This window comes from Coregonus lavaretus (genome assembly GCF_964263955.1).
Source record: "Coregonus lavaretus genome assembly, chromosome: 2".
In the NCBI taxonomy this organism is placed as follows: Eukaryota; Metazoa; Chordata; class Actinopteri; order Salmoniformes; family Salmonidae; genus Coregonus; species Coregonus lavaretus.
The window spans coordinates 60197622-60225514 of record NC_139989.1 but is presented as its reverse complement, the minus strand read 5'-3'; the positions used below and the strand labels follow the sequence as shown (position 1 = coordinate 60225514).

At 43.8% G+C, this 27893-nt stretch overlaps 1 protein-coding gene across 2 annotated transcripts in view; it reads right to left on the bottom strand.

The window, feature by feature from the left end:
* LOC311103392 (cytohesin-1) overlaps positions 1-27893 on the bottom strand; it is an 82955-nt gene that overhangs the window by 39361 nt on the left and 15701 nt on the right. Inside the window, exon 1 of one of the 2 annotated variants that reach the window (XM_084144958.1) lies at positions 17426-17694. The exons of the other annotated variant lie outside the window; for it this stretch is intronic. Coding sequence (XP_084001084.1) covers positions 17426-17453 — 28 coding nt within the window. The 5' untranslated portion in view covers positions 17454-17694. Of the gene's footprint in view, positions 1-17425; positions 17695-27893 lie in introns of those variants that run through there. 2 annotated transcript variants of the gene reach the window in all.

Here is a 27893-nt window from a genome sequence, read left to right as displayed (position 1 = left end):
CATGTTTACAGTAGTACAGGGCTGCCTGCTGCCCCACCGTGTTTACAGTAGTACAGGGCTGCCTGCTGCCCCACCGTGTTTACAGTAGTACAGGGCTGCTTGCTGCCCCACCGTGTTTACAGTAGTACAGGGCTGCCTGCCAGAAGCCTACTGACCCACCGTGTTTACAGTAGTACAGGGCTGCCTGCTGCCCCACCGTGTTTACAGTAGTACAGGGCTGCCTGCTGCCCCACCGTGTTTACAGTAGTACAGGGCTGCATGCTGCCCCACCGTGTTTACAGTAGTACAGGGCTGCCTGCCAGAAGTCTACTGACCCACCGTGTTTACAGTAGTACAGGGCTGCCTGCTGCCCCACCGTGTTTACAGTAGTACAGGGCTGCCTGCTGCCCCACCGTGTTTACAGTAGTACAGGGCTGCCTGCCAGAAGTCTACTGACCCACCGTGTTTACAGTAGTACAGGGCTGCCTGCTGCCCCACCGTGTTTACAGTAGTACAGGGCTGCCTGCTGCCCCACCGTGTTTACAGTAGTACAGGGCTGCCTGCCAGAAGTCTACTGACCCACCGTGTTTACAGTAGTACAGGGCTGCCTGCTGCCCCACCGTGTTTACAGCTGCCTGCCAGAAGTCTACTGACCCACCGTGTTTACAAACACTCCAAGAACAGTCAAGTCCACAGCACATCACAGCGAAGCAATAGGATAGTGTTTTCCCCAGATTACTTTACAAAGGCCGCCCTACAACAACATCCAGGGCCTAAAATTAAACCAATTGAAGCCAAATGATTTTAGACAGGGGGAACAAGGCCTACACAATGTGGTAGGAAACACTGCAACAAGCCAGGCCAGATCAACTCTACCCCCTTCTACCTGGACTCCTCCAATGTCTCTGATGGAAGGAATGTCGCACAGATAACTCCACCTGCCAGGACATGATGCCCTAATTCAGGACAAACCACTTCTCCTCATGTGAGAACTTCACATCCACCCCCAATAACACAACGGGCAACAAACTGGATGAACTCAAAGGTTCTGTAATGGTCTGTGGCTCCTCCAGTTCACACTAGACATGCTCTATACTGTACTCTGAGGGATAATATCCTCTGGTGTGTGTGTGTGTGTGTGTGTGTGTGTGTGTATCAGCTCAGTGTAAGTGAAATACAAGCCCAGGCCAGCAGTGCCAGGACAGCACTAGCGTGGCATATCTCAAAGCCCTGTCACTGCATGTACGGTTATTATTAGCTTCCCCCGGGACAAGGACTGAGGGAGGAGCAATCTGTCCTGAATAATGGGGCTGCTCTCTCTGTGTGTGTGTGTGTGTGTGTGTGTGTGTGTGTGTGTGTGTGTGTGTGTGTGTGCGTCAGAGCCATTGAAAGTCAAGCAGAGCCATACCTATACAGAACGAACCAAAGGTGACCCCATTCACAACAACAGGAGCCTGTGACAGAGGATTCTGAAACAATCTCAAATGCAGACATTCACTCAGCCCAACTCAAATCATTTCATACATGTTGAGACAACAAGCCAATTTCCAAAAACAATCAATGAGCCATGTCTGAGTCACTCAAACCCAATGCATCAATTTCCTGGTAAAACACAGACGATAAGCAAGGTGGTCCCTGTACTCAGGGAAACTAACTACACCCCAGAGCCTCTCTCTATGGTGGTGTGAACAGCACCCGCTGGTGACCTCTCTCCTCCCTCAACACACAGGAGATCATAAGCTGGAAGGTTCATAGGTCAAAGGTCATGGGCTGTGGTTGACCCCGGTGGGGCTCACTGGAAGGTTAACAAGCCCAGGGATGGTGAAGCATGGACACCAGTGTGTGTATTTATGGCTACAAGTCCAGCACAGGGATCCATATGGAAAGGGCACACTCAGCCAGCCAGAAAGAACAAGGTTTAATGTATTTTTGAGACACAAGCATGCACACACACACACCGAAGCATGTGTGCGCATGCATGCACGAATGCTCACACCACACGTGCGCTCCTCCCCACACACACACACACCTTCATAATTCATGACACCTACCACAGAGGCTTCACTCAAAGCTGAGAAAATGTAAAAGCAAAAACGTATGTGATCTGAAAAATGCTGAATTTATCTGAAATTCCAACCTAAAAACAAAACTGAAATTAGAGTGCATAATTAAAATGCTTCATTTAATTATTGAAAGTAACTGCCAAACCCAATACCATGATGAGAAGAACACTAGAATGTCTGGTCATTTTAAACAGGAATAACAGACTACAGGAGTCCTAAAGAATAACAAGGGTTTCTTATTGGACAAATCCAATGTCTGTTAGACACACAACTAAATAAATACTAGAATGGCCTTTTATTTCTTTATGCAGCCAGTCAGAATCTCCTTGAGACAAATAATGGATTTGATACCTGTCCTTACATACTCTACACACACACACACACACACACACACACACACACACACACACACACACACACACACACTGCTGCTGCTGCTGATAGGCCTAGTACAAATCCAAATCCAATAGGGCAGATTTTATTTAATAGCGTTTTACATTTCATGGGCCTCATCTTCCATCGATTACACAAGTGAATGTCACGCTGAGTAAAGCCAGAGCAGTGCTGCGTGCTTAACAAGCAGGAAATTAACTGCTCATCCTGAAAGTAAACATTGAAGTCATACTGGGTGGATGCATCGGGGGAAACCACATACACAGCCACCCACTGCATTCCTGTCTTGGCTGGTAGGGACAGTTAGAAGAACACCACAGGACCCAGAGAGAGAAAGAGTTAAAGAGAGAAAGAGTTAAAGAGAGAGAGAGAGAGAGACCAAGGCATCCCTTAACTACGGCCTTCCTCCTATAATACTATAGGAATCCTCTTCCCCAGACATTTACACAGCAGGCTATTCAGGGCCGTATCAGAAACACACACAGCCCTAGCCGCAGGTCAAGACAAGCCCTCTGCTTCACATCAGACAAAGAACCACATGAGGGAGTAGTCCGTTCCTGTTGTGACATCAGTGCCATGTCACACTCACTTCCCTTCTCAGAATATAAGCCTGTGTCCCCAATGACCCCTTATTGCCCTTATAGTGCACTACTTTTGACATGGGCCCTACTGAAAAGTAGTGCACTATAAAGGAAATACTCTTCCATTTGGGAAACACCCTGAGAGAGAGAGGTGGGGGGGTGTTGGGAAAACCCATCCACTTCAACTAATTGCTGAGGGGGACTGTGTTGGGATACTGGGTGAATATTGCCTGTGATTGCTGTTGTTTGACTGTCATTGATCAGGCCACTGGCAAATAACGAACATAAAAGATTCCGCCTGCTGCCACAGTAGGGGAAGCAGCAGAGCTGTGTGTGTGTGTGTGTGTGTGTGTGTGTGTGTGTCTGTGTCTGTGTCTGTGTCTGTAAATCAGTGTGAAGAAACAGTTTTACTGTGGTTCCCCCTGACACAAAGCTCACTAAAGGACATTCCCGTATCATGTCAGCCATATTGAGTAGGAGTACCCAGGTACAATTGTTGTCTTGTTGTTTTGTAGCTTTGTCCTTTCTAGTGTTGCATGGTATACCGACACTTCAGTACTTTTTTGATACTAGAACATGAAAAACGGTTTGGTTGATCAGTACAATAAAATAAGTCCCAAATGGAAGGGAAACAGATTGTTTTTCATCTGTAGACCCATGAAATCAGCCAAAACAAGCTCAATAACTCTATGCATGCACTCACTCCTATTGAATATGCATTCATGTGAATAGGCCTAGGCTACATCTTTGATTCACGCAGTTTATCAATAGAGATTTACCATTCAAATAGACAGACAGACACACACACACACACACACACACACACACACACAATGTGCAACAATAGAAACAGACAGAGACATGAGAGTGGGAGATGGGGGGTGAAGAGAAGTTCCATTACATATTCATGAGATAACTGAAATAGCATTATATTCATCATCAGATGGACAACTCATAATCTCCCCTCTCTGTATCTCAGAAACATCCTGCATTTACTCGAACAGTTCAATACATCTGCAGAGGTCAGAGGTCAGCGTGATGATAGTCATCAACATTTTGAAACCAGTGAACGAGACACTCTCAGTCTTACAGTAGCCAACCAGAGGGAGAGGCGAGTGTGTGAAATGTGTGTGTGTGAAGTGTGTGAAATGTGTGTGTGTGAAGTGTTTGTGTGTGTCTGCGTGGGATGAGAGAGAGACGCACACCGCCCACATCCTGTTTTCTAGGGCCTAGTACTGCCTGGAAAGCAGGTCATCCAGGGGAATCACACACCCCCTTCAGGCTTACTGTTCACCCCTGCTGTGTCAGCACTCCATTCTGTTTCCTCTGAAACTCTCCATAATAAAACAGTAACACTATCTACCACGTAGAACAGCCATTAAGAACTAACTCTGTTGACTATATATTCTTGGCCACAGCAACACCAGGGGCCTCTGGGTGGCTCACAGGAAGGGTAGGGAGATAAAGTGTGGGTCAAAGAGAGCGAATTTACTGAGGGATTCACACTACCGTGCCGAGCCGAAGCAAACTGTTCTGGTACAGACATCAAATTTCGCTTTCACTCTTTATGGTCAACCCAAACCGTACTGTGCTGGCTCAGACATCAGATGCCTCTTTCACACGTTAGGGCCAACCCAAACCGTACTGTTCTGTCTCAGACATCAGATGCCTCTTTCACACGTTAGGGCCAACCCAAACCGTACTGTTCTGGCTCAGACATCAGATGCCTCTTTCACACGTTAGGGCCAACCCAAACCGTACTGTTCTGTCTCAGACATCAGATGCCTCTTTCACACGTTAGGGCCAACCCAAACCGTACTGTTCTGTCTCAGACATCAGATGCCTCTTTCACACGTTAGGGCCAACCCAAACCGTACTGTTCTGTCTCAGACATCAGATGCCTCTTTCACACGTTAGGGCCAACCCAAACCGTACTGTTCTGTCTCAGACATCAGATGCCTCATTCACACGTTAGGGCCAACCCAAACCGTACTGTGCTGACTCAGACATTAGATGCCTCTTTCACACGTTAGGGCCAACCCAAACCGTACTGTGCTGACTCAGACATTAGATGCCTCTTTAGGGCCAACCCAAACCGTACTGTTCTGGCTCAGACATCGGATGCCTCTTTAGGGCCAACCCAAACCGTACTGTGCTGGCTCAGATCTTTCCACATTTTCCTTTTCATCCCGGTTCTAGCCACTATTGTGGACGTGTAAACAGGCCAGCTCAGTACAGGTTGGTTTGACTCAGTAATGGTGAAAAGCCCTTTAGACCAGGGCTCTCCAACCCTGTTCCTGGAGAGCTACCCTCCAACCCTGTTCCTGGAGAGCTACCCTCCAACCCTGTTCCTGGAGAGCTACCCTCCAACCCTATTCCTGGAGAGATACCCTCCAACCCTGTTCCTGGAGAGATACCCTCCAACCCTGTTCCTGGAGAGATACCCTCCAACCCTGTTCCTGGAGAGATACCCTCCAACCCTGTTCCTGGAGAGATACCCTCCAACCCTGTTCCTGAAAAGCTACCCTCCTGTAGGTTTTCGCTCCAACTTCATTCAGATTATCAACCAGCTAATTATTAGAATCCGGTGTGCTAGATTAGGGTTGGAGTTAAAATCTGCAGGACAGTATCTCTCCAGGAACAGGGTTGGAGTTAACCTACAGGACAGTATCTCCAGGAACAGGGTTGGAGTTAACCTACAAGACAGTATCTCTCCAGGAACAGGGTTGGAGTTAACCTACAGGACGGTATCTCTCCAGGAACAGGGTTGGAGTTAACCTACAGGACGGTATCTCTCCAGGAACAGGGTTGGAGTTAACCTACAGGACAGTATCTCCAGGAACAGGGTTGGAGTTAACCTACAAGACAGTATCTCTCCAGGAACAGGGTTGGAGTTAACCTACAGGACGGTATCTCTCCAGGAACAGGGTTGGAGTTAACCTACAGGACGGTATCTCTCCAGGAACAGGGTTGGAGTTAACCTACAGGACGGTATCTCTCCAGGAACAGGGTTGGAGTTAACCTACAAGACAGTATCTCTCCAGGAACAGGGTTGGAGTTAACCTACAGGACGGTATCTCTCCAGGAACAGGGTTGGAGTTAACCTACAGGACGGTATCTCTCCAGGAACAGGGTTGGAGTTAACCTACAGGACGGTATCTCTCCAGGAACAGGGTTGGAGTTAACCTACAGGACGGTATCTCTCCAGGAACAGGGTTGGAGTTACTGCTATAGACAATCCAGTGAATGACAAAGAGAGATCACGTCTGGTGCTGCTACACACTAATCTGAGGTTTGATCTGCTACAGCTAGCAGCTGAGCTTTAGCTCTCACTTTTATTGAGCCTAAATTAACCCTGATTTCTAACTGACCCATTTATGTGGGTTGTTGTTTTATTTCCCAATAGATTTTGAGTCCAGCCAGACAGGGTTTCAGCTGCTCTGTTGGGGAGCAGTTTGGTAAACGAGTCTGCGGTGGTATATGTGACATACACAGAACAGATCAGGGGACTTTTTCTATTCTTGTTGTCACGAGAACGAACGAACACAAACCTCAGTATTTCACAACGTCCTGCAACACTCTGGACCACAATCAAGTTAATCTCTCTCCTCCCCCCTCAGATTGCCATCTTGGAAGGAGAGATACCAAACGACTGGTTTCAGTCCAGATCACTGGAGAATCTCCTCAGGAAATCTGGAAATTAAAATTCCAAAGGACAGCTCAGAGGAAATCTCTCTCTTTCTCCCTCTCCACCTCCCCTGATCTGATTTGACCCAATTCGGAGGTTGATCTAAAAAACGTGACCGCCAAAATAAGCCGCTGTGTTCATTCCGTCCCAGGTCCCTCTTGCTGCTAAGGCCAAATTCCTGGGGCAGTTGCGCTCTCTGGGGTATTGTTGGACAGAAATCTTCTGTACCCTGATACCACTGCCTGTACCCACCTAGAGGGGTACTGAGTGGGTAGTATACCCCAACCCAACCCAGAGGGGCACAGTCTCTCTCTCTCAGCACCACAACACCTGTCTAATACTCTGATAGGCTTTACTGAAATCATATCAGACACATTCCACTGACTGACAACAGCTGTGTGCTGACTGGGTGTAGCCTAACATAGATATGAAAGAGCTTTGTGAATATAGCAAATACTTGTATTATTGTGTGTGTAGGAAGGATGTGTAGTAATGCGTAGTAATCAGTGTGTGTGCATTGGAGTAATCAGTAAGTAGACACTCCTTTCATTGTGCTGCATCGTGTTTCTCCTCCATGGGTACATCCTAAATGGCACACTATTCCCTATATAGTGCACCCCTATGGGCCCTAGTCAAAAGTAGTGCACTTTAAAGGGAATAGGGTGACATTTGGTAACCCAATGTAACCACAGTGAGCCCTGGTCCTCTCTGTCTGTCTGTCTTCCCCCTCTACCTCATGGCCTGTGCAGGAGGGTAGAGGAGAGCATCCATCCACCCCAGCTAAAAGCATAGCTAAGGTCCAGTTCAGTACCCCTCCCCACCAAAGTCTCTATAGAATTGCCTAAACCAATCAGGGAGCCTAGTGTCCACCATGCTTCACTTCATGGTGAAACACGATGCATTTAAACAGATACATAGATAGACTCACCCATAGCACACTCTATTAGCTAGAGGTCTATTGATATGTGATCTCATTTACCAGAGCTGTTGTCTGCCTGAACAACTAAGGTGATTTATAAGAGACTGGTCATTGCTTTTTAATCTCCACATCTCACTGGATCTCTTCAGTACTGCAGCTATAGACTCCCTGTCCCCTCCTCTTCATATATTTGGGAAGAGTGGCCCCCTCCAACACATGCACGCATTCACGCACACAGACACCCACCCCTTGACTAGACCCCCTTTACAAGACAGAACAGCAGCAGTGAGGAGTTGTAAAGGAATGCCAGTGAGTCAGTGATGCAGACAATGTGGCACTGGGCACGGTCCCCAAAACAGGGCCTCCTCTTTACCTCCGGCCCACTGACCTTTTGGCTGACCTGTGTCACCTCTCGGTAAGCCCCGCACGCATGCACACACACACACACGCATGCACGCACGCACGCACGCACGCACGCACGCACACACACACTTCAGTTTACTTCCTTCTCCTTCACCCTGTGATTCAGCACAGGACCGGACAGAACCAGCATGATGATATCATCAGTTCTGGACCACACAGAGTCACTATGGACTCAGTCTCTACCTGACCTGGTGAAGAGGTGGTAGGGAGGAGGAGGGGAGGAGGAACGGGGAGGCTGAAGGAGAACAAGCTCTGTGTTTGTCTGGGGAGGTGTGGGACAGTGAATGGGTGGATGGCAGGAGAACACAGAAGCTGTGGGAAGAGTCAGTGGGATGATCACAGATCCCCTTTGTGTGTAGAACAGAGTATGTCAGCGGAGCGAGGAGTGTAGCGTGCCCATTTTGACTGGAGCGTGGAGCGAGTTTCCCAAAGGCAGGAGTGTCGGCCTTCTCGCCCGCTCCAATTTCGCTCCAGTAGTGCTCACTTCACCAGCTCAGGGCATGTCCGGCCCAGCATGCATTTGTAGGCTACTAGTGTTCTGCTATAGCCCCTTGCTTTAGCTACTGTCATAGAGTTAGCTAAATATTTTCATAAAGAAATGGATAAAACACACAGGTGCTAAATCAAGGTGACTTACAAAGATGAGGACCAAGAGAGGGAGTGTGGTGATGTAGGGTCCACAACTAAATAATCAGTGTGGAATCTGAAAAGACACGTATCCCGAAAGCATAATGGTGTACTTACTACGTGCACATTCTAAAAGAAAGGAACGAGGTGGATAGATAACTAAGTGTGTCATTGTAGCAAAGTATTTATTTTTCATTTAATTTGTAATTCATTTGAAGTAAGTCACAATCTATATGCACAATTTATAGACTATAATTATTTAATACAACAAAATGTTGTTTAAATGCTGAGCACTTTATGTCCCTGCCAGTCTAGTGTGTCGCTCGCAAATGCTTCACAATTTATTTCTTTGGAGGCTATAGTCTTGAAATAATAGAAATAATATAGCCTAAGTAATTCATGTTCGTTCCTTCTTAGGCTCCCTGTCTGGCTCCTGACCTATTTAGAGTGTTTAAATGCTGTTTAATTTGACCTGTAGCCTATTTGAAATGATGAGCTCTTCTTACAGTCACTGTTTCATGTTTATTAAAGTACTGTTCATTCAAATCATATGGTTTAGTTTCAATACTTCAAAACCAAATGGTAGGTCCAGGTAGTCACAAAAGTAGATGGGTGTTTTTGTGATTTTAATGACTGGAATGGCAGTTTTTTTTTGTGAGCGAGGAGCGGTTTTTAGCGGAGCGGTTGGAAAGGATGTGGAGCGCCATGAGTGAGGAGCCGGATATCTTTTATATTTAAAATAAAATAAAAAATGTGTGTAGTTTTTACCCCTTTTCATGATATCCAATTGGTAGTTACAGTCTTGTCCCATCGCTGCAACTCCCCTACGGACTCAGGAGAGGCGAAGGTCGAGAGCCATGCTTCTGAGGAGCGGGATTTCTGACCGCTCAACTCCGCTCACATACTCTGGTGTAGAAGATCTGTCAGGACAGTGACATTCCTTCAACAAGGAAAGTTCCGCTAAGTTCCGTACGCTTGGCTCTAGGGGCTTTCTTTTTCTCAGTCCCAGGAACATTTATGTAGCCTGGTCCCAGATCTGTTTGTGCTTTCTTACCAACCACTAGCCTGGTCCCAGACCTGTTTGTGCTTTCTTACCAACCACTAGCCTGGTCCCAGATCTGTTTATGTTTATTTTTTAAAATGTTTTAATTTAACCTTTATATAACTAGGCAAGTCAGTTAAGAACAAATTCTTATTTACAATGACGGCCTACACCGGCTAAACCCGGACGACGCTGGGCGCCCTATGGGACTCCCAATCACGGCCGGATTGTGATACAGCCTGGAATCGAACCAGGGTCTGTAGTGACGCCTCTAGCACTGAGATGCAGTGACTTAGACCACTGCGCCACTCGGGAGCCAACCATAGCACAAACAGATCTGGGACCAGGCTAACATTTCTGACCAATACCAAAGCAGAGCTGAATTCCCCCTCACAACACCACCACTGTCCAAAAAAACCCTACAGACCATGTTATAGTGTGGTATCATCTTATACCCTGGTATAATGTAGCGGAACCTGAACTAACCACCATTTTACAACCTGCTCATAAAAGCCTGGATTCTAACTTAACCCCCCAGTGCTCGTAACAGGATAGTATTGTATTGTATTGAGTAGCAGGTCCATCGTTCATCAGACAATATTTACAGTGCTCGTAACAGGATTGTATTGATCTGACTTAGAAGCATTATCTCCAGCCTGGCTGATGTTATTACTGCAGCAATGAAAATGGATTGTGTGTGTGTGTGTGTGTGTGTGTGTGTGTGTGTGTGTGTGTGTGTGGTGTGTGTGGTGTGTGTGTAAACACACGCATGCGTACACATGCACACACAAACACGCATGCTCACACACGCATGTGTACACATGCAGATATGTATACTAATAGGCCTACATACAAACACACACACATTAAAATGGTACAGAGTTTAATTTTGTATTGGCTTTTAAAGAAAGTGTTCACAAACACACCACACACAGACCCAATGAATTAAATGCTACTGATAGCTTATAATTACAATAATCACATTTTGACAAATCAAAAATAACTAACCTGGGTGAACAATCCTTAAAAGTATGTCAGCTCTGTCTTTTCCAAAAAACTCCTATCTTCCTCTCCTCCCCCTCTCCTATCCCCTGGGCACCTCACTCTCTTTTCAGAGATGAAAGATAGAATAAATCCCTGTGTCTGTCAATCAGCTAGTCCGGGCTGTTGAGGCTAGCGACAGCATTGCCAGCGAGGGAGAAAGGGAGTGAGGCAGCCGGCTCCTCCAGCAGACGAGAAAGAGAGAGGCGCTGTCTGTGTACCCTACTGTACCACACAGCACTCACTACACAGCCTGCCTGCTCCAAGCACACAGCCAGCCACAGTCCATCTGGAGACTGGAGAGAAACACTTACTCACACACCCCTCTCTCTCTCTCTCTCTCTCTCCCTCCTTCCCATCCCCATCCCTCCCTCCCTCCCTCCCTCCCTCTCGCTCAGTCCCTCGCTTGCTCTCTCGCTCCCTCTCTCTCTCTCTCTCCTCTGCCGTGGCTATCATTAACATACAGGCTCCACCCAGTGGCCATTCTCTATTCCTTCTCTTCTTCTTCCTTTATTCTCCTCCGCCTGTCTCTGTCTCTTCCCCCCACTCACACTGAAACACACACAGTTCTTCATCTGATAAGGTACAGTCTTCAGGCATAACAAGCTCAAACTTGTATTCAGTTCTTAAGAAGAGATCCAACAGGTAAATATGGGGCCTTTCAACACAACAAACGTGACTGTTATGTATGAATGTATGTTCCATGATATCATAACACTGTACTGACAGTTATCAAAGTACAATCTCCGTGGCTATGACAATCTCCTACTCTGTGATACTGCGATGAAGAATGCATGAATACATTTATAAATACAAGAGGAATCGTGCTTGAAAGTGAATGCATAATGTCCTTGTTTGACTAGTGACTCTGTGAAGTCATATCTTACCATCTCTAGAGGGACAGTGAGTGGGCACTAGGCTACATGAGCTCTTGTTGTGAGTCAGGCCTATGAGTCTGGGCTTCTGTCACCAGTCTGAGTCATAGCTACGTACTCTACCGTCTCAGAGAGATGGAGAGAGACAGAGAGAGAGAGGAGACGGAGAGAGAGAGAGACGGAGAGAGAGAGAGAGACGGAGAGAGAGAGAGAGATGGAGACGGAGAGAGAGAGAGAGAAAGAGAGACGGAGAAAGAGAGACGGAGAGAGAGAGCGAGAGACAGAGAGAGAAAGAGAGAGAGAGAAAGAGAGAGAGAGACGGAGAGAGAGAGAGAGAAAGAGAGACGGAGAAAGAGAGATGGAGAGAGACCGAGAGACGGAGAGAGAGAGCGAGAGACAGAGAGAGAAAGAGAGATGGAGACGGAGAGAGAGAGAGAGAAAGAGAGACGGAGAAAGAGAGACGGAGAGAGACCGAGAGACGGAGAGAGAGAGCGAGAGACAGAGAGAGAAAGAGAGAGAGAGACGGAGAGAGAGAGCGAGAGAGACGGAGGCGGAGAGAAAGAGAGCCCGAGAGAGAGACCTCCCATATTAACCAGTGCTAGCTGGATGAGTCGGCTTGAGCCACTCTGAAGTCCCTGATTCCCACTCTCTGGCTCAATCCCAAATCGGCCCCTAAACCCTATGCCTTATGCACTTGTGGAGACCTAAGAGAGGATTTAACAGGTGTAGTTAATATGATGACAGCTTCACCATGCCCTCTGATAGGCTATGTGGAAGTTTCACCATATTGCTTATACCAGTCAAATCCTCTCAGATCTCCACAAGTGCATAGGGCGTAGGGTTTAGGGGTCGATTCTGTGTTCACTTCCCCTTCCTCTTCCTGTGTCTCTACTGTTGTGATGAGACTTGGGGTCAGCCAACTGAAACAGCTCCGCAGTGAGGGGGAAAGAGAGCAAAGCTAGCTGGCTGATCTCAGATCTGTCCCAAACCTGAACCGGCGTTGACTAAGAAGTGACTATACACAGTGAGATGATGAAAAAAGTCATATCACAACTTTGATATAAAGGCTCCTACAGTGGTTTATATGCACACAAAACAGATCCTTCTGGGGCCTTCATCAATAGCTAGTCATTAGCCCCCTAGGAGCTCTCCTTTAAAGGGAAACTTCTAAATGTTTCTATTTCATATTCACCATCTCCAGCACCACCCCAACATAACACTTATCTTCCTCTATCTTTTTTACTACAAGACATAGAAACGCGCCATTTTCACATACTGTATGTTGATGTTGGGGTGGTGCTGGAGATGATGAATATGAAGTTGAAACATTTTGAAGTTTCCCTTTAAGGTTTACAGGATCATAATGATTTACTCACTAGCTAGAGATGTGGTCTTATGATCCAGCCCATGGGGTTTCAACTGGGCCAGAGGAAATTACTCTAGCTGACCTATATGAGAAAGGAACTTCTAAGGGTATGTGTGTTTGTATGTGTGTGCTTGCGTATGTGTGTCCGTGCGAGCCCCTACGTATACGTTTGTGTTATCATGTGTACGGTGCCTATCAGAACCGGTGCTCTACTCTGGTACAGGGGGAGCAGCTGTAGAACCGGTGCTCTACTCTGGTACAGGGAGAGCAGCAGTAGAACCGGTGCTCTACTCTGGTACAGGGGGAGCAGCAGTAGAACCGGTGCTCTACTCTGGTACAGGGGGAGCAGCAGTAGAACCGGTGCTCTACTCTGGTACAGGGGGAGCAGCAGTAGAACCGGTGCTCTACTCTGGTACAGGGGGAGCAGCAGTAGAACCGGTGCTCTACTCTGGTACAGGGAGAGCAGCAGTAGAACCGGTGCTCTACTCTGGTACAGGGGGAGCAGCAGTAGAACCGGTGCTCTACTCTGGTACAGGGAGAGCAGCAGTAGAACCGGTGCTCTACTCTGGTACAGGGGGAGCAGCAGTAGAACCGGTGCTCTACTCTGGTACAGGGGGAGCAGCAGTAGAACCGGTGCTCTACTCTGGTACAGGGGGAGCAGCAGTAGAACCGGTGCTCTACTCTGGTACAGGGGGAGCAGCAGTAGAACCGGTGCTCTACTCTGGTACAAGGAGAGCAGCAGTAGAACCGGTGCTCTACTCTGGTACAGGGGGAGCAGCAGTAGAACCGGTGCTCTACTCTGGTACAGGGAGAGCAGCAGTAGAACCGGTGCTCTACTCTGGTACAGGGAGAGCAGCAGTAGAACCGGTGCTCTACTCTGGTACAGGGGGAGCAGCAGTAGAACCCCCCCCCCCCCACACACACACGTCACTTCCTGCCAGGCTGATTTGGAGCTCTGCTGGCTTCCTGTTGTGCCCGTTTCTCAGAGCTCTGAGGCGGAGAGAAAGCGCAGAGTGAGAGGCAGTCAGTCAACGCCCTGACTGTGGGAAAGGTGTAGTGCACCCCACCCCAACACAACCTCCTCCTCCTTCATGACCACTGTCCTTCACCCTCCACTCTGAGAGAAGCAGGATCCGTTTGGTTTTCCAGTATCCACACTTGCAAATGACGTAGAATGAAGATATGTGTTATGTATTGTATGCTAGTATAATGGATCACAGGCTGAGATGCATCATGTCCAGACTATAGTCATTAGTCAGACTCTGACCCCAAAGCCAACCAACAATGCTTCACACAACTGTCTGGGCCAGCATCATCACATCGCTTCCATCTCTAACATGGTTTCTATGGTCTCTCTTCCTCCTGCTCCCTTTCATACTCTCTCTTTCACACACACAAGGACACACAGACAGACACATAGACACACACAGACACACAGACAAACAGACACAGACACACAGACAAACAGACACACAGACAGACACACACAGACAGAGTCATCTATTATTCCAGTCACTTCCGAGCACACAATAGAGATCACATCAGTGAATACTGTGGGTAGGCACTCTAGCATGCACCGCTCTATAGATAATGGATTAAAAAAACATCCTTTCACTTTTATCTCCCTCTCCCACAGCCCAAACAAATCAAGTGCAAATAATGTTCCTAGAATTACACAACCAAAGCATGGGCAGCCTAGCCACCACATTTGAATGGCACATTTACAGAGTTCTTGAAATGCTTTGCTACAGATATCACAACAAAACTGACGCTTAGCAGCAGTACTGCAGCCATTACAGGCTGTAACACTGGGCCCCATTAACAGCCCTCAGTGCCTTCTGCTGTCCTGACAAAAATGAAAGCCTGTTGCTACCTGCTGTAGAAGACGAGGAGAGAGAGAGAAGAGGAAGGAAAGAGCTGGTTTGGTTCCGTTGAGCCCTCCTGCGTCCAATGTGACTGCCTGAGAGAAAGGGGCCACTCATGGGGAAATGTTATCAGCACAGTAACCAGGCTAGAGACATAGGCTCCGTCCAAATGGCATCCTTTTCCCATTTTAGTGCACTACTTTTGAACGGTTTGCTGCACTCACAAAACAAATATTAGACAGCAAGGCTCTTGATCCGGAGGGGATTCTCTGCTCTTACCAAGAGGAGCTTGATTGCAAGAAGCTAACCACTTAGCTAGATAACTAGCTACTAACTTAGCAAACCAAATGCACAACTGCAGAGCATTTAGCACATTTTAGACAGTTAACTTAATAGTTATATGATATCTAGCAGGCAAACATTTAGTTGTGAAATCCATACTGTAACTACATCACCTGGCACGTGCTGCACAACAGTGAGTGACTCACAAGGCTCCGGTCTCTCGTCGTTCTGTGCTTGTAGACAAACAACGTAACTGGGGACTACCGGTAAGCTTCATAACAGTGTTTCCTCTGGAAAATGTGTAGCAGTTGGGAGAAAAGGTCAAGCTCAGTTCTGGTAACTCTTTAATGCTGACACCATCTAAAATATAATTTCCACCTCCAGAAATTAGGCCAATAACATATTGGTAAAAGTATTTGTTAAGTCAGGAGAACAAAAAGGCAGTCGCTGGGGTTCAGTCAGTCAGAGGGGATCAGTCAGTCAGTCAGAGGGGTTCAGTCAGTCAGTCAGAGGGGTTCAGTCAGTCAGTCAGAGGGGTTCAGTCAGTCAGTCAGAGGGGTTCAGTCAGTCAGTCAGAGGGGATCAGTCAGTCAGTCAGAGGGGATCAGTCAGTCAGAGGGGATCAGTCAGTCAGTCAGAGGGGATCAGTCAGTCAGTCAGAGGGGTTCAGTCAATCAGTCAGAGGGGTTCACAGTTTCTCTAGCAGGATTAATAATGATGTGAATTGGGCTAAAACTGCTAATTAAAACTGCCCACAGTCTCACCAAGCCATAGATGAAAAGAAAATGAAACAATACAGGTAAAATGAAGGCCTACTCTTTCCACTACAGACATCAAAGGCGACGGGGTCTTTTATTTTGGGATTTTTATAGGAAAATAACACATTTAATGGTTATGACTAAAGGAAATTGTTAGCCTAATAAGAGGGGGATCTTGCTTATAAAAGTATTGACCGAAATTATACCCAAAGAACAACGCCTTGATATGGCTGATCTCTTTAGAAGAACAACGCCTTGATATGGCTGATCTCTTTAGAAGAACAATGCCTTCATATGGCTGATCTCTTTAGAAGAACAACGCCTTGATATGGCTGATCTCTTTAGAAGAACAACACCTTGATATGGCTGATCTCTTTAGCAAAACAACACATTGATATGGCTGATCTCTTTAGAAGAACAATGCCTTGATATGGCTGAGCTCTTTAGAATGTGTGGTAGTACTTAACATGAAGTTCCTCTTATAAAACTGTGATTGCTCTTGTAATAACATTATGTGACATTGTGATTTATTAGTAATGGCATTGTAATGGAGCTGTTTTGTTATTACCCAGGTGGAATAAGACATAGATTAAAGAATAATCCTAATTCCTCGTGTAATTACTAAACCTACCCAACTCCATTACAACTTACTATACAACAAAAACATGAATGCAATATCGTTACTAAAGTACTGAGCATTATTACACATATATAAGATCACTTTAGGCTCTTGCTAAGTGTTACTGAATGTGCCAACTGTCTCCTTTGTTGATGAAACTGCAAGGCTGCAGTCAATCACCTGTTGCTAGTGAACAGACCTTTATAGTGGTTTAATTCACTGCAAAGTGACACTAAACACAAGGACCCAACAGTTGAACAACAAGATTCTGTTAAACCAGAATAATATATCAAATGTGCAGGTAATCTATAGATTCGAAAATATTTTTTTTGTTTTACAATGCATCCCTATAACTGATGTTAAGCATGGAAACAGGCCTATATTTTTATTCAAGAAAAATTAGGCTGTCCCTGTACTATTGTTGTGGTAATACATTGAAGGCCTCTAAATTAAATAATAAATAGCCAATAAATAACATATCATCAAAATAATAAATGTGTGCGACAACTGATATGGGCGCATTATAATAAACGGAATCATGTAGAACTCTATTGACAATTTATATGATCATAAACTCAACAACTTTCCTTAGAATAGTAGGCTGCATGGAATCAGTTTTCAAAACTATGTAAATCAGTGGCATTCCGGGTGGAATTGTTTCTTAGTCAATTTAGCAAGTAAACATTGTAAGCAAGGCCATCCCATCGCCGACTCAGAGTAGAATACATTTTGTGGGTGAGTTCTCGTGCTCACCACCAAAGCAACATTACAGACTAAACTTCTGAGCTCTGTAAATCATCTCGTAAAACACATAATTGAATCGGCTATCTATTGACAACAAGTGAGCAAACTTTGCGGATACATTTCAGATCAGAATAATATCATATTATCTAGAATAACTTACCGACTCCGTCTTCCGACTTGAGAACCATTTTCGGTCTAGTAGGCTATTCCAAATGAGTGGGCGCTTCAAAGTTTTCACCGCTCACCTTGCGGATCCGAAACCAATGCGATTTAAACTGTCAATTGAATAACTTTTACTATTATGTACTGGAATCACGTCTATAAAACACGATAGATGATGGGTTGCTATTCAAAGGAAGGGAGTTAGCAGTTGAAGGGAGTGGTTTCGAGTACTTTGACCAGCCAATCTGTTTCTGCGCAGCAGTGACTCTAGTCGGGGAGAGGCGCGGCAAATGGCGCGCTCGTCACGTCCAGTATAGCTTCATACGCAGTTTAATCACAGAGTTTCTAAACCCAGAGGCGCAACACCGCGAATCTTCCGGGAACGTTCGTGAAACAGCCCAAGCAGACCAGGCCGGGTTTGGGGGTTTGAGAAGTCAATGAGAGTGAAAAATTATTCCTTAGTTGTTAATTTTCTTGAAATCTAAAGGCACAACCTAGATGCGAGCAATATATTAAGTAACTGAACATTTTATTACTTCAACCTCGTGAAAGTGAGATACTGACACGTTTTCATTTTTGTGAAACACAACTTTATATCGAAGGAGTGCCTTTGATTTGACGGCCTGCACATGCGCAGTTCGGCGCGAGACGACCGTTAGACCCGATTACGCGTTTGTGGGCATCAGTTTAGCAAGCCAACGTCGCCATGACTTCGCTTACAAGTGTGAACGGTGATTTCTATTGGAGAAGCAATTTCTCACTATCTTTATATTGTACTGTCATTGGTATAATATGGCTCGCCAGTTTGTAGTCCTAAAACCCGGAAATGAGATACCTCTTGTTCGTTCAGCCATCAGGGAAAAATGAATGGCGAAAGAATAGTTCTTTTTGGATAAACGCCAAAAATAAGGTCTGGGGTTAATACAGGTTTAGGATATCTTATAAGTTTTGTTTTATGAGATAATATCAGTCAGTTAACATGACCTTTATGAATTATGAAGCCTTTGTGTTTTTTATATTACATAAATGCTTAAAAATTCACAAAAAGTGAAGTTAGCTAATGAAGATTATCTCATAGAACAAAACGTATAAGATCTCCGAAGCCTGTGTTTACCACAGACCTTATTTTCGGTGTTTATCCAAAAATCCTACATTCATTTTCCCATTGGCTTTGTCCAACGAACCATGGAGGAGATAGTCCCTACAAAAAGAAGGCATTACTATTTCTCTCTATTCCAACCTGTTGCCTTGGGCTGCCTGATATGTGAGCTCAGTTTCACAAGCACACACACCCTGCTGTTGTTGGGAGGAAAACAGGCAGCAGAGTTGAGTGGTGGTGGGGGCAGGGAAAGTGATTTACACACTGATAGTGCAGTACATTGCTAATCTGTGCAATATTGCTGCCTGCAACACTCCACCACATCCGTCAGACTCAAATGGGAGGTGTGTGTGTGTGTGTGGTCACATAGGCCTACTTCAGAATTCAGAATACTGCAACTCTACCTCAGAATCCAATGAGACAGTAAACAGGAACACAAACTATCTGGGACTCGAATGGAAAGTAAATAAATCACTTTTTCATTTTTAGCCTACTTATAATGTAGGCCTTTGCTTGTAGCAGTATTATGCCAAAGAGAGATACAAAAACATACAGTATTTAAAGAATATTTTTGAAAGTTAAATTAGTAAATGAAACTAGTAAATTCAAGAGGTTAATGGGCACAGACACCGGCCTCAAATTGTCTGACCCTAAAAAAAATGGGCCAGTGTGACTAAATACCCGGGCCGATTTCTGGTCCCAGTCCGCCCCTGGAATAGGCCCTATGCTGTGATTCACATTTCATCATAGGTTCACTGACAGTCAGCCGATACTATAGGCTAATTAGTCTTACAAATAGTTGAACAGAGACCTCTATTCCACCTTACTGGTTCTGCCATGACACGGTTCGGTTGCACAACACATTCTACAACACTAATGCAACTTTCTGTAACACTTGGGTGTGATTCTTTACTCCTGTATATGCATATAGGGTATGCACCTTTATAATGCCTTTATAATAGTTTGTATCTCTCTACACTGCTGTTATTTAGTCAGGATGATTATGATAAAGGGGTCATACATGCTTATTACAAGTCTCATAATGCATTAAACCTGTTTCCTACTGTTGGGTAACTGTTCTTGTAGCAATATTGGTAAGAAGAAGTCCTCTCTGTGGCAGCATTTTCTCTTTAGCTCCACAGAGGTTTACTGCGCTTGGAGCGGTCAGCTGACATCTTCACTAAACATCAATACTATACTGTGTTAATTCTGGTAAAGATGAGCAAGACTTGTGTCACAACACTAGCACGTCTGTGGCACTGCAATTAGTGAGTCAGATATGGTATGAAGATGTCCTTGCCTGTTTAAACACTAAGCCCAAGAGAAGGAATGCTGTTTGAGCAGTCTTGGGAGGCGGGTAAGTGGGAGAGAGGGAATGACAGGTAGACTCTCTCCCAATTCGTCTTCTTGCCTCCTTCTTAAACCACATTGGAGGAAAATATTAAAGGTCCCTCCCCTCGGACCTTCTCCTCCAATGCGAGGTAAGGAGAGGATGCAAAGAGTCAAGGGAAGACAACTTGGGAAAGAGCCATCTACTTTCTCCTTATTGCTTCTCTCTGGTCTGACCAACTGGGAGAGATGGTGTGAAGAAGATGTTGGTCCCATCCTGAAACAACCCCTAGAAACTAGTGGAAATCTGGAAGAAGGTCTAGGCTTACATGGCTCAGAGTAGGCCTAGAAGCAATACAGTAAATGTCCTACCAAGTCTATCAGAGGACAAGGCGGAGCTACCACACTGCTTATATTGGTCTGATCCTTTCAGATCTACAGAAGTGTCTATGGGCCCTAGGCCCAGGGGTAGGGGCTAGGGGGTAGGGGGTAGGGGATAGGGGTTCTGGACAAGGCCATTTTCTCTTCAGCATCTCAGTTTGAGAATAAGCGTCAACAGTGAAGAGGCGACTCCGGGATGCTGACCTTCTAGGCAGAGTTGCAAAGAAAAAGCCATATCTCAGACTGGCCAATAAAAAGAAAAGATTAAGATGGGCAGTCTGAGATATGGCTTTTTCTTTGCAACTCTGCCTAGAAGGTCAGCATCCCAGAGTCGCCTCTTCACTGTTGACGTTGAGACTGGTGTTTTGCGGGTACTATTTAATGAAGCTGCCAGTTGAGGACCTGTGAGGCGCCTGTTTCTCAAACTAGACACTCTAATGTATTTGTCCTCTTGCTCAGTTGTGCACCGGGGCCTCCCACTCCTCTTTCTATTCTGGTTAGAGCAAGTTTGCGCTGTTCTGTGAAGGGAGTAGTACACAGCGTTGTACGAGATCTTCAGTTTCTTGGCAATTTCTCGCATGGAATAGCCTTCATTTATCAGAACAAGAATAGACTGACAAGTTACAGAAGAAAGTTATTTGTTTCTGGCCATTTTGAGCCTGTAATCGAACCCACAATTGCTGATGCTCCAGATACTCAACTAGTCTCAAGAAGGTCAGTTTTATTGCTTCTTTAATCAGCACAACAGTTTTCAGCTGTGCTAACATAATTGGAAAAGTGCTAATTGCTAATGATCAATTCACCTTTTAAAATGATAAACTTGGAGTAGCAAACACAACGTGCCATTGGAACACAGGACTGATGGTTGTTGATAATGGGCGTCTGTACGCCTATGTAGGTATTCCATAGAAAATCAGCCGTTTCCAGCTACAATAGCCATTTACAACATTTAAAATGTCTACACTGTATTTCTGATCAATTTCATGTTATTTTAATGGACAAGAAATGTGCTTTTCTTTAGAAAAAAATGACATTTCTAAGTGACCCCAAACCTTTGAACGGTAGTGTATACTGAGTTCCGCCTGAAACAAAACAGAATTTTCTAGTATGACTTTACTTGTAAATGACTTGTGAAGCATCTAGCAATGCTATAACGCATTTAGAAGTTGTTGTTCGTTTAAAGTCTGACCAAATACCACCTTTGTCCCATTGTCCCACGTTGGTCACCACTAGGCCACAGTATGGGAATCCTCCTTTGGGGAATATTCACTGAATTCCCCTGTTGTGCTCCCAAATGCCAACTTGAGATAGACATGATGACAATGTACTACTCTGTGTGCGGTTGTTGACCGGTTCGAACAATGATCCAATTCACTGTAAGCAGTTCACCCCTCAAGCCCTGCATAAACCCGAAGACAAGTGATAGGAAAAGACCCCTTACCTTATTCATACCAAAATGCACTGGGGTTCTGACATGCTTAACAGTAGGCAAAACTGCAAATATGTTGCGCTCATACTCTTCCTCTCCTTGATCCACATTAACGGATGCAAAGATGATGCTTCAGTAAATCTGATGTAAACTGGATGTTTATGTAAATATTATGTAAATGTCACGCTTGCTGATAGAGTGTAAAGAAAGGTCTTTGTTCTTGGACATTAAATCACGCAACTGCTTAACGTTCTAAATAAGCAGGAAATAATTCCAATACTGAAAAGGTCATATTCAATTATGTTCTCTCAATGATGTACAACTGTAAAGCTTCTTTGTCTAAAAACATTCTAAGTATCTTAATGACGTTGTTTTGTGGTTGAAAACTGGTTGAGAAGACATCATATAACCAAATTACAACCAACTAGTAACAACGTACAGTGGGGAGAACAAGTATTTGATACACTGCCGATTTTGCAGGTTTTCCTACTTACAAAGCATGTAGAGGTCTGTAATTTTTATCATAGGTACACGTCAACTGTGAGAGACGGAATCCAGAAAATCACATTGTATGATTTGTAAGTAATTAATTTGCATTTTATTGCATGACATAAGTATTTGATACATCAGAAAAGCAGAACTTAATATTTGGTACAGAAACCTTTGTTTGCAATTACAGAGATCATACGTTTCCTGTAGGTCTTGACCAGGTCCTTCAGGTTTCGTGGCTGTCGCTGGGCAATACGGACTTTCAGCTCTCTCCAAAGATGTTCTATTGGGTTCAGGTCTGGAGACTGGCTAGGCCACTCCAGGACCTTGAGATGCTTCTTTTATTTATTTATTATTTTTTTTATTTTTTTTGGGGGGGGGTGAATCAGCTTAATATTGCAGATAGATTGTATCTTCTATCAATGTAATTGTCTGCATCACTTCCAATCCCCCATGTTTTTTATATATATACTCCCCTTTATTACTTTTCAACCCCGCCATCCTTTACCTACTGGGAGTTAATTAGTGAACAACAATGCCCAGGCCTCTACTTCCGGTCTATACTTACTATCTACACCTTATGGACACAGTTAATTTTACAATAATTATATTATATATATATATATTTTTTTTTGCTCCTGAACTTCTTCTACTCCCAACCTCTCCGATCATTTTCATGATGTCCATCCGGTTTGCTTCTATATGCCATATCTTTCTAACTGTGCTCGTTCCCAAAAGCTCCCAACATACAACCTATATACTTATTATGGACATAGTATGCTTACATTATTAGCTATCTTTGTTATTATTTGTTGTTATTTGTTATTAGTCCCATCCTTCAACTCTATTCAATACCTCCCATCTATCTCTTAACACCATCCATATAGGATTTCTATTTGCCATATATATTTCAACCGTACTGTGATGTGTTACAAAAGTTCTGAACCTTTCTATTCTCATTGCTTCTACAGATTGTGAATTAAAAATAAACATTTTTGCTAAAAGTATTATTATATTATTGATCGATTGACTATGACTTTTCAGATCACCCAGTAATGCTATCTGCAAGGTTAGCTCCAGGTAAATATTGCAATCCTTTAGCCATTCCTGGACCTGTGTCCAAAAACAAGCTACAAATGGACAGAACCAAAACAAATGATCTAATGATTCTGTCTCTTCACAGCAAAATCTGCAGAGCTGTGAAGATTGTATCCCCCATATAAATAACATTCTATTGGTAGCAAGAATTTTATATAATAATTTAAATTGAAAGATTCTAATTTTTGAATCCGGTGTCGTTTTGCGTGTCAGTTCATAAACACTGTACCATGGGATCGGTACGTCAAAAATCTCTTCCCAACTATTTTGCAATCTATATGGGACGGCTGTCAATCCTTTGGTCCTTAAGTGAAACTGATATACTTTTTTATTTATCCCAGTTTTCCTTAACCAATTATGTTCTTTAATGCAAGGCCGACAGACAAGTTCCTTACTTTCTCCCCCTTCCACTTTCCTCTTCCACTTTTGCGGTAAGGCTGCAATTATTTGGTTGTAATTTTGGGTAGAGCAGACATTTCCATATGTTTTTGTTAGCTGCATGTGCGACATAACTCCACCAGTTCTACCGATGATATCATTTACGAGGATTATACCTTTTTTAAACATTCTGTCAAAAAATAAAGGTTTTTTGTCAATTAGTATATTTGAATTTAACCACAATATTTGTTGCATTATTTGTTCTGTCGTTTCTGGAGGATTAAATTGAAATTGCAACCAACTTTCTATGGCTTGCTTTAGAAATAGTGATATTTGGGAGATGATTTCCTTTTCAAATAACTGCAAATGAGTTGTTGTAATCTTAATAAAGGGAAAAAGGCCTTTCTTGAACATTGGGTGAGACAATCTTACTAATTTGCTTGAGAACCAGTTCGGGTTTAAGTATAACTTTTTTATGACTGAAGCTTTTAGTGATAGGTCTAACGCTTCAATATTTAATAATTTCTGTCCTCCGAATTAATATTCATTATATAAATATGCCCTTTTAATTTTGTCTGGCTTGCCGTTCCAAATAAAATGGAATATTTTTTTCTCATATAATTTAAAAAACTGTTCGCTAGGCGTAGGCAAGACCATAAGCAAATAGGTAAACTGGGATAATACTAAAGAGTTAATCAGGGTGATTTTTCCACAAATTGACAGGTATTTTCCTTTCCATGGTAGTAAGATCTTATCTATTTTTGCTAACTTTCTATTAAAATGTATTGAAGTGAGATCATTTATTTCCTTTGGGATATGTATTCAGAGTATATCCACATCACCATCAGACCATTTTATTGGTAAACTACATGGTAATGTAAAATTTTTATTTTTTAGTGATCCAATACGTAATATAGTACATTTGTCATAATTTGGTTGTAATCCAGAGAGGTTAGAAAATGTATCTAGATCTTCTATGAGACTGTGGAGGGATTCTAGTTGTGGATTTAAAAGAAAACATGAATCATCAGCGTACAATGACACCTTTGTTTTTAAGCCCTGGATTTCTAATCCTCTGATATTATTATTGGATCTGATTTTAATAGCTAACATCTCGATGGCCACAATAAATAGATATGCCGATAGTGGACAACCTTGTTTCACTCCTCTTGACAGTTTAAAACTTTCGGAGAAATAGCCATTATTTACTATTTTACACCTAGGGTTACTATACATGATTTTGACCCATTTTATAAGAGATTCTCCAAAATTGAAATGCTCCAGGCATTTACAGTGGGGAGAACAAGTATTTGATACACTGCCGATTTTGAAGGTTTTCCTACTTACAAAGCATGTAGAGGTCTTACAGCATGACAACGACCCGAAACACACAGCCAGGGCAACTAAGGAGTGGCTCCGTAAGAATGATCTCAAGGTCCTGGAGTGGCCTAGCCAGTCTCCAGACCTGAACCCAATAGAAAATCTTTGGAGGGAGCTGAAAGTCCATATTGCCCAGCGACAGCCCCGAAACCTGAAGGATCTGGAGAAGGTCTGTATGGCGAAGTGGGCCAAAATCCCTGCTGCAGTGTGTGCAAACCTGGTCAAGACCTACAGGAAACGTATGATCTCTGTAATTGCAAACAAAGGTTTCTGTACCAAATATTAAGTTCTGCTTTTCTGATGTATCAAATACTTATGTCATGCAATAAAATGCAAATTAATTACTTATAAATCATACAATGTGATTTTCTGGATTTTTGTTTTAGATTCCATCTCTCACAGTTGAAGTGTACCTATGATAAAAATTACAGACCTCTACATGCTTTGTAAGTAGGAAAACTTGCAAAATCGGCAGTGTATCAAATACTTGTTCTCCCCACTGTATATATAAACCCCAGTCGAACTTTGTCAAATGCCTTTTCGAAGTCTGCTATGAATAGCAGGCCTGGTTTCCCATATTTTCCATAGTGTTCTATTGTTTCCAATACTTGCCTTATATTATCTCCAATGTATCTTCCATGTAAAAAACCTGTCTGATTAGAATGAATAATATCCGACAATACCTTTTTAATTCTATGCGCTATACATTTTGCTATAATATTTGCATCACAACACTGAAGTGTAATGGGCCTCCAATTTTGTAAATGGACTGGATCTTTATATTTTCCACTTGTATCCTGTTTCAGTAATAATGAGATCAGACCTTCTTCTTGAGTGTCAGATAATCTACAATTTACATAGGAGTGGTTAAAATATGCTAATAACGGTCCTCTTAGTATATCAAAAAAGGTTTGGTATAACTCGACTGGTTGAGATGATTCTTACGGAGCCACTCCTTAGTTGCCCTGGCTGTGTGTTTTGGGTCGTTGTCATGCTGGAAGACCCAGCCACGACCCATCTTCAATGCTCTTACTGAGGGAAGGAGGTTGTTGGCCAAGATCTCGCAATACATGGCCCCATCCATCCTCCCCTCAATACGGTGCAGTCGTCCTGTCCCCTTTGCAGAAAAGCATCCCCAAAGAATGATGTTTCCACCTCCATGCTTCACGGTTGGGATGGTGTTCTTGGTGTTGTACTCATCCTTCTTCTTCCTCCAAACACGGCGAGTGGAGTTTAGACCAAAAAGCTCTATTTTTGTCTCATCAGACCACATGACCTTCTCCCATTCCTCCTCTGGATCATCCAGATGGTCATTGGCAAACTTCAGATGGGCCTGGACATGCGCTGGCTTGAGCAGGGGGACCTTGCGTGCGCTGCAGGATTTTAATCCATGACGACGTAGTGTGTTACTAATGGTTTTCTTTGAGACTGTGGTCCCAGCTCTCTTCAGGTCATTGACCAGGTCCTGCCGTGTAGTTCTGTGCTGATCCCTCACCTTCCTCATGATCATTGATGCCCCACGGGGTGAGATCTTGCATGGAGCCCCAGACCGAGGGTGATTGACCGTCATCTTGAACTTCTTCCATTTTCTAATAATTGCGCCAACAGTTGTTGCCTTCTCACCAAGCTGCTTGCCTATTGTCCTGTAGCCCATCCCAGCCTTGAGCAGGTCTACAATTTTATCCCTGATGTCCTTACACAGCTCTCTGGTCTTGGCCATTGTGGAGAGGTTGGAGACTGTTTGATTGAGTGTGTGGACAGGTGTCTTTTATACAGGTAACGAGTTCAAACAGGTGCAGTTAATACAGGTAATGAGTGGAGAACAGGAGGGCTTCTTAAAGAAAAACTAACAGGTCTGTGAGAGCCGGAATTCTTACTGGTTGGTAGGTGATCAAATACTTATGTCATGCAATAAAAGGCAAATGAATTACTTAAAAATCATACAATGTGATTTTCTGGATTTTTGTTTTAGATTCCGTCTCTCACAGTTGAAGTGTACCTATGATAAAAAATTACAGACCTCTACATGCTTTGTAAGTAGGAAAACCTGCAAAATCGGCAGTGTATCAAATACTTGTTCTCCCCACTGTATTTATCATGAGAAGATAAACACATCATGGGACATACAGTTGAAGTCGGAAGTTTACATACACTTAGGTTGGAGTCATTAAAACTCGTTTTTCAACCACTCCACACATTTCTTGTTAACAAACTATAGTTTTGGCAAGTCGGTTAGGACATATACTTTGTTCATGACACAAGTAATTTTTCCAACAATTGTTTACAGACAGATTATTTCACTTATAATTCACTGTATCACAATTCCAGTGGGTCAGACGTTTACATACACTAAGTTGACTGTGCCTTTAAACACTTGGAAAATTCCAGAAAATGATGTCATGGCTTTAGAAGCTTCTGATAGGCTAATTGACATCATTTGAGTCAATTGGAGGTGTACCTGTGAATGTATTTCAAGGCCTACCTTCAAACTCAGTGTCTCTTTGCTTGACATCATTGGGAAATCAAAAGAAATCAGCCAAGTCCTCAGAATTTTTTTTGTAGACCTCCAAAAGTCTGGTTCATCCTTGGCAGCAATTTCCAAACACCTGAAGGTACCACGTTCATCTGTACAAACAATAGTACACAAGTATAAACACCATGGGACCACGCAGCCGTCATACCGCTCAGGAAGGAGACGCATTCTGTCTCCTAGAGATTAACGTACTTTGGTGCGAAAAGTGTAAATCAATCCCAGAACAACAGCAAAGGACCCTGTGAAGATGCTGGAGGAAACAGGTACAAAATTATCTATATCTACAGTAAAACTAGTCCTATATTGACATAACCTGAAAGGCCGCTCAGCAAGGAAGAAGGCACTGCTCC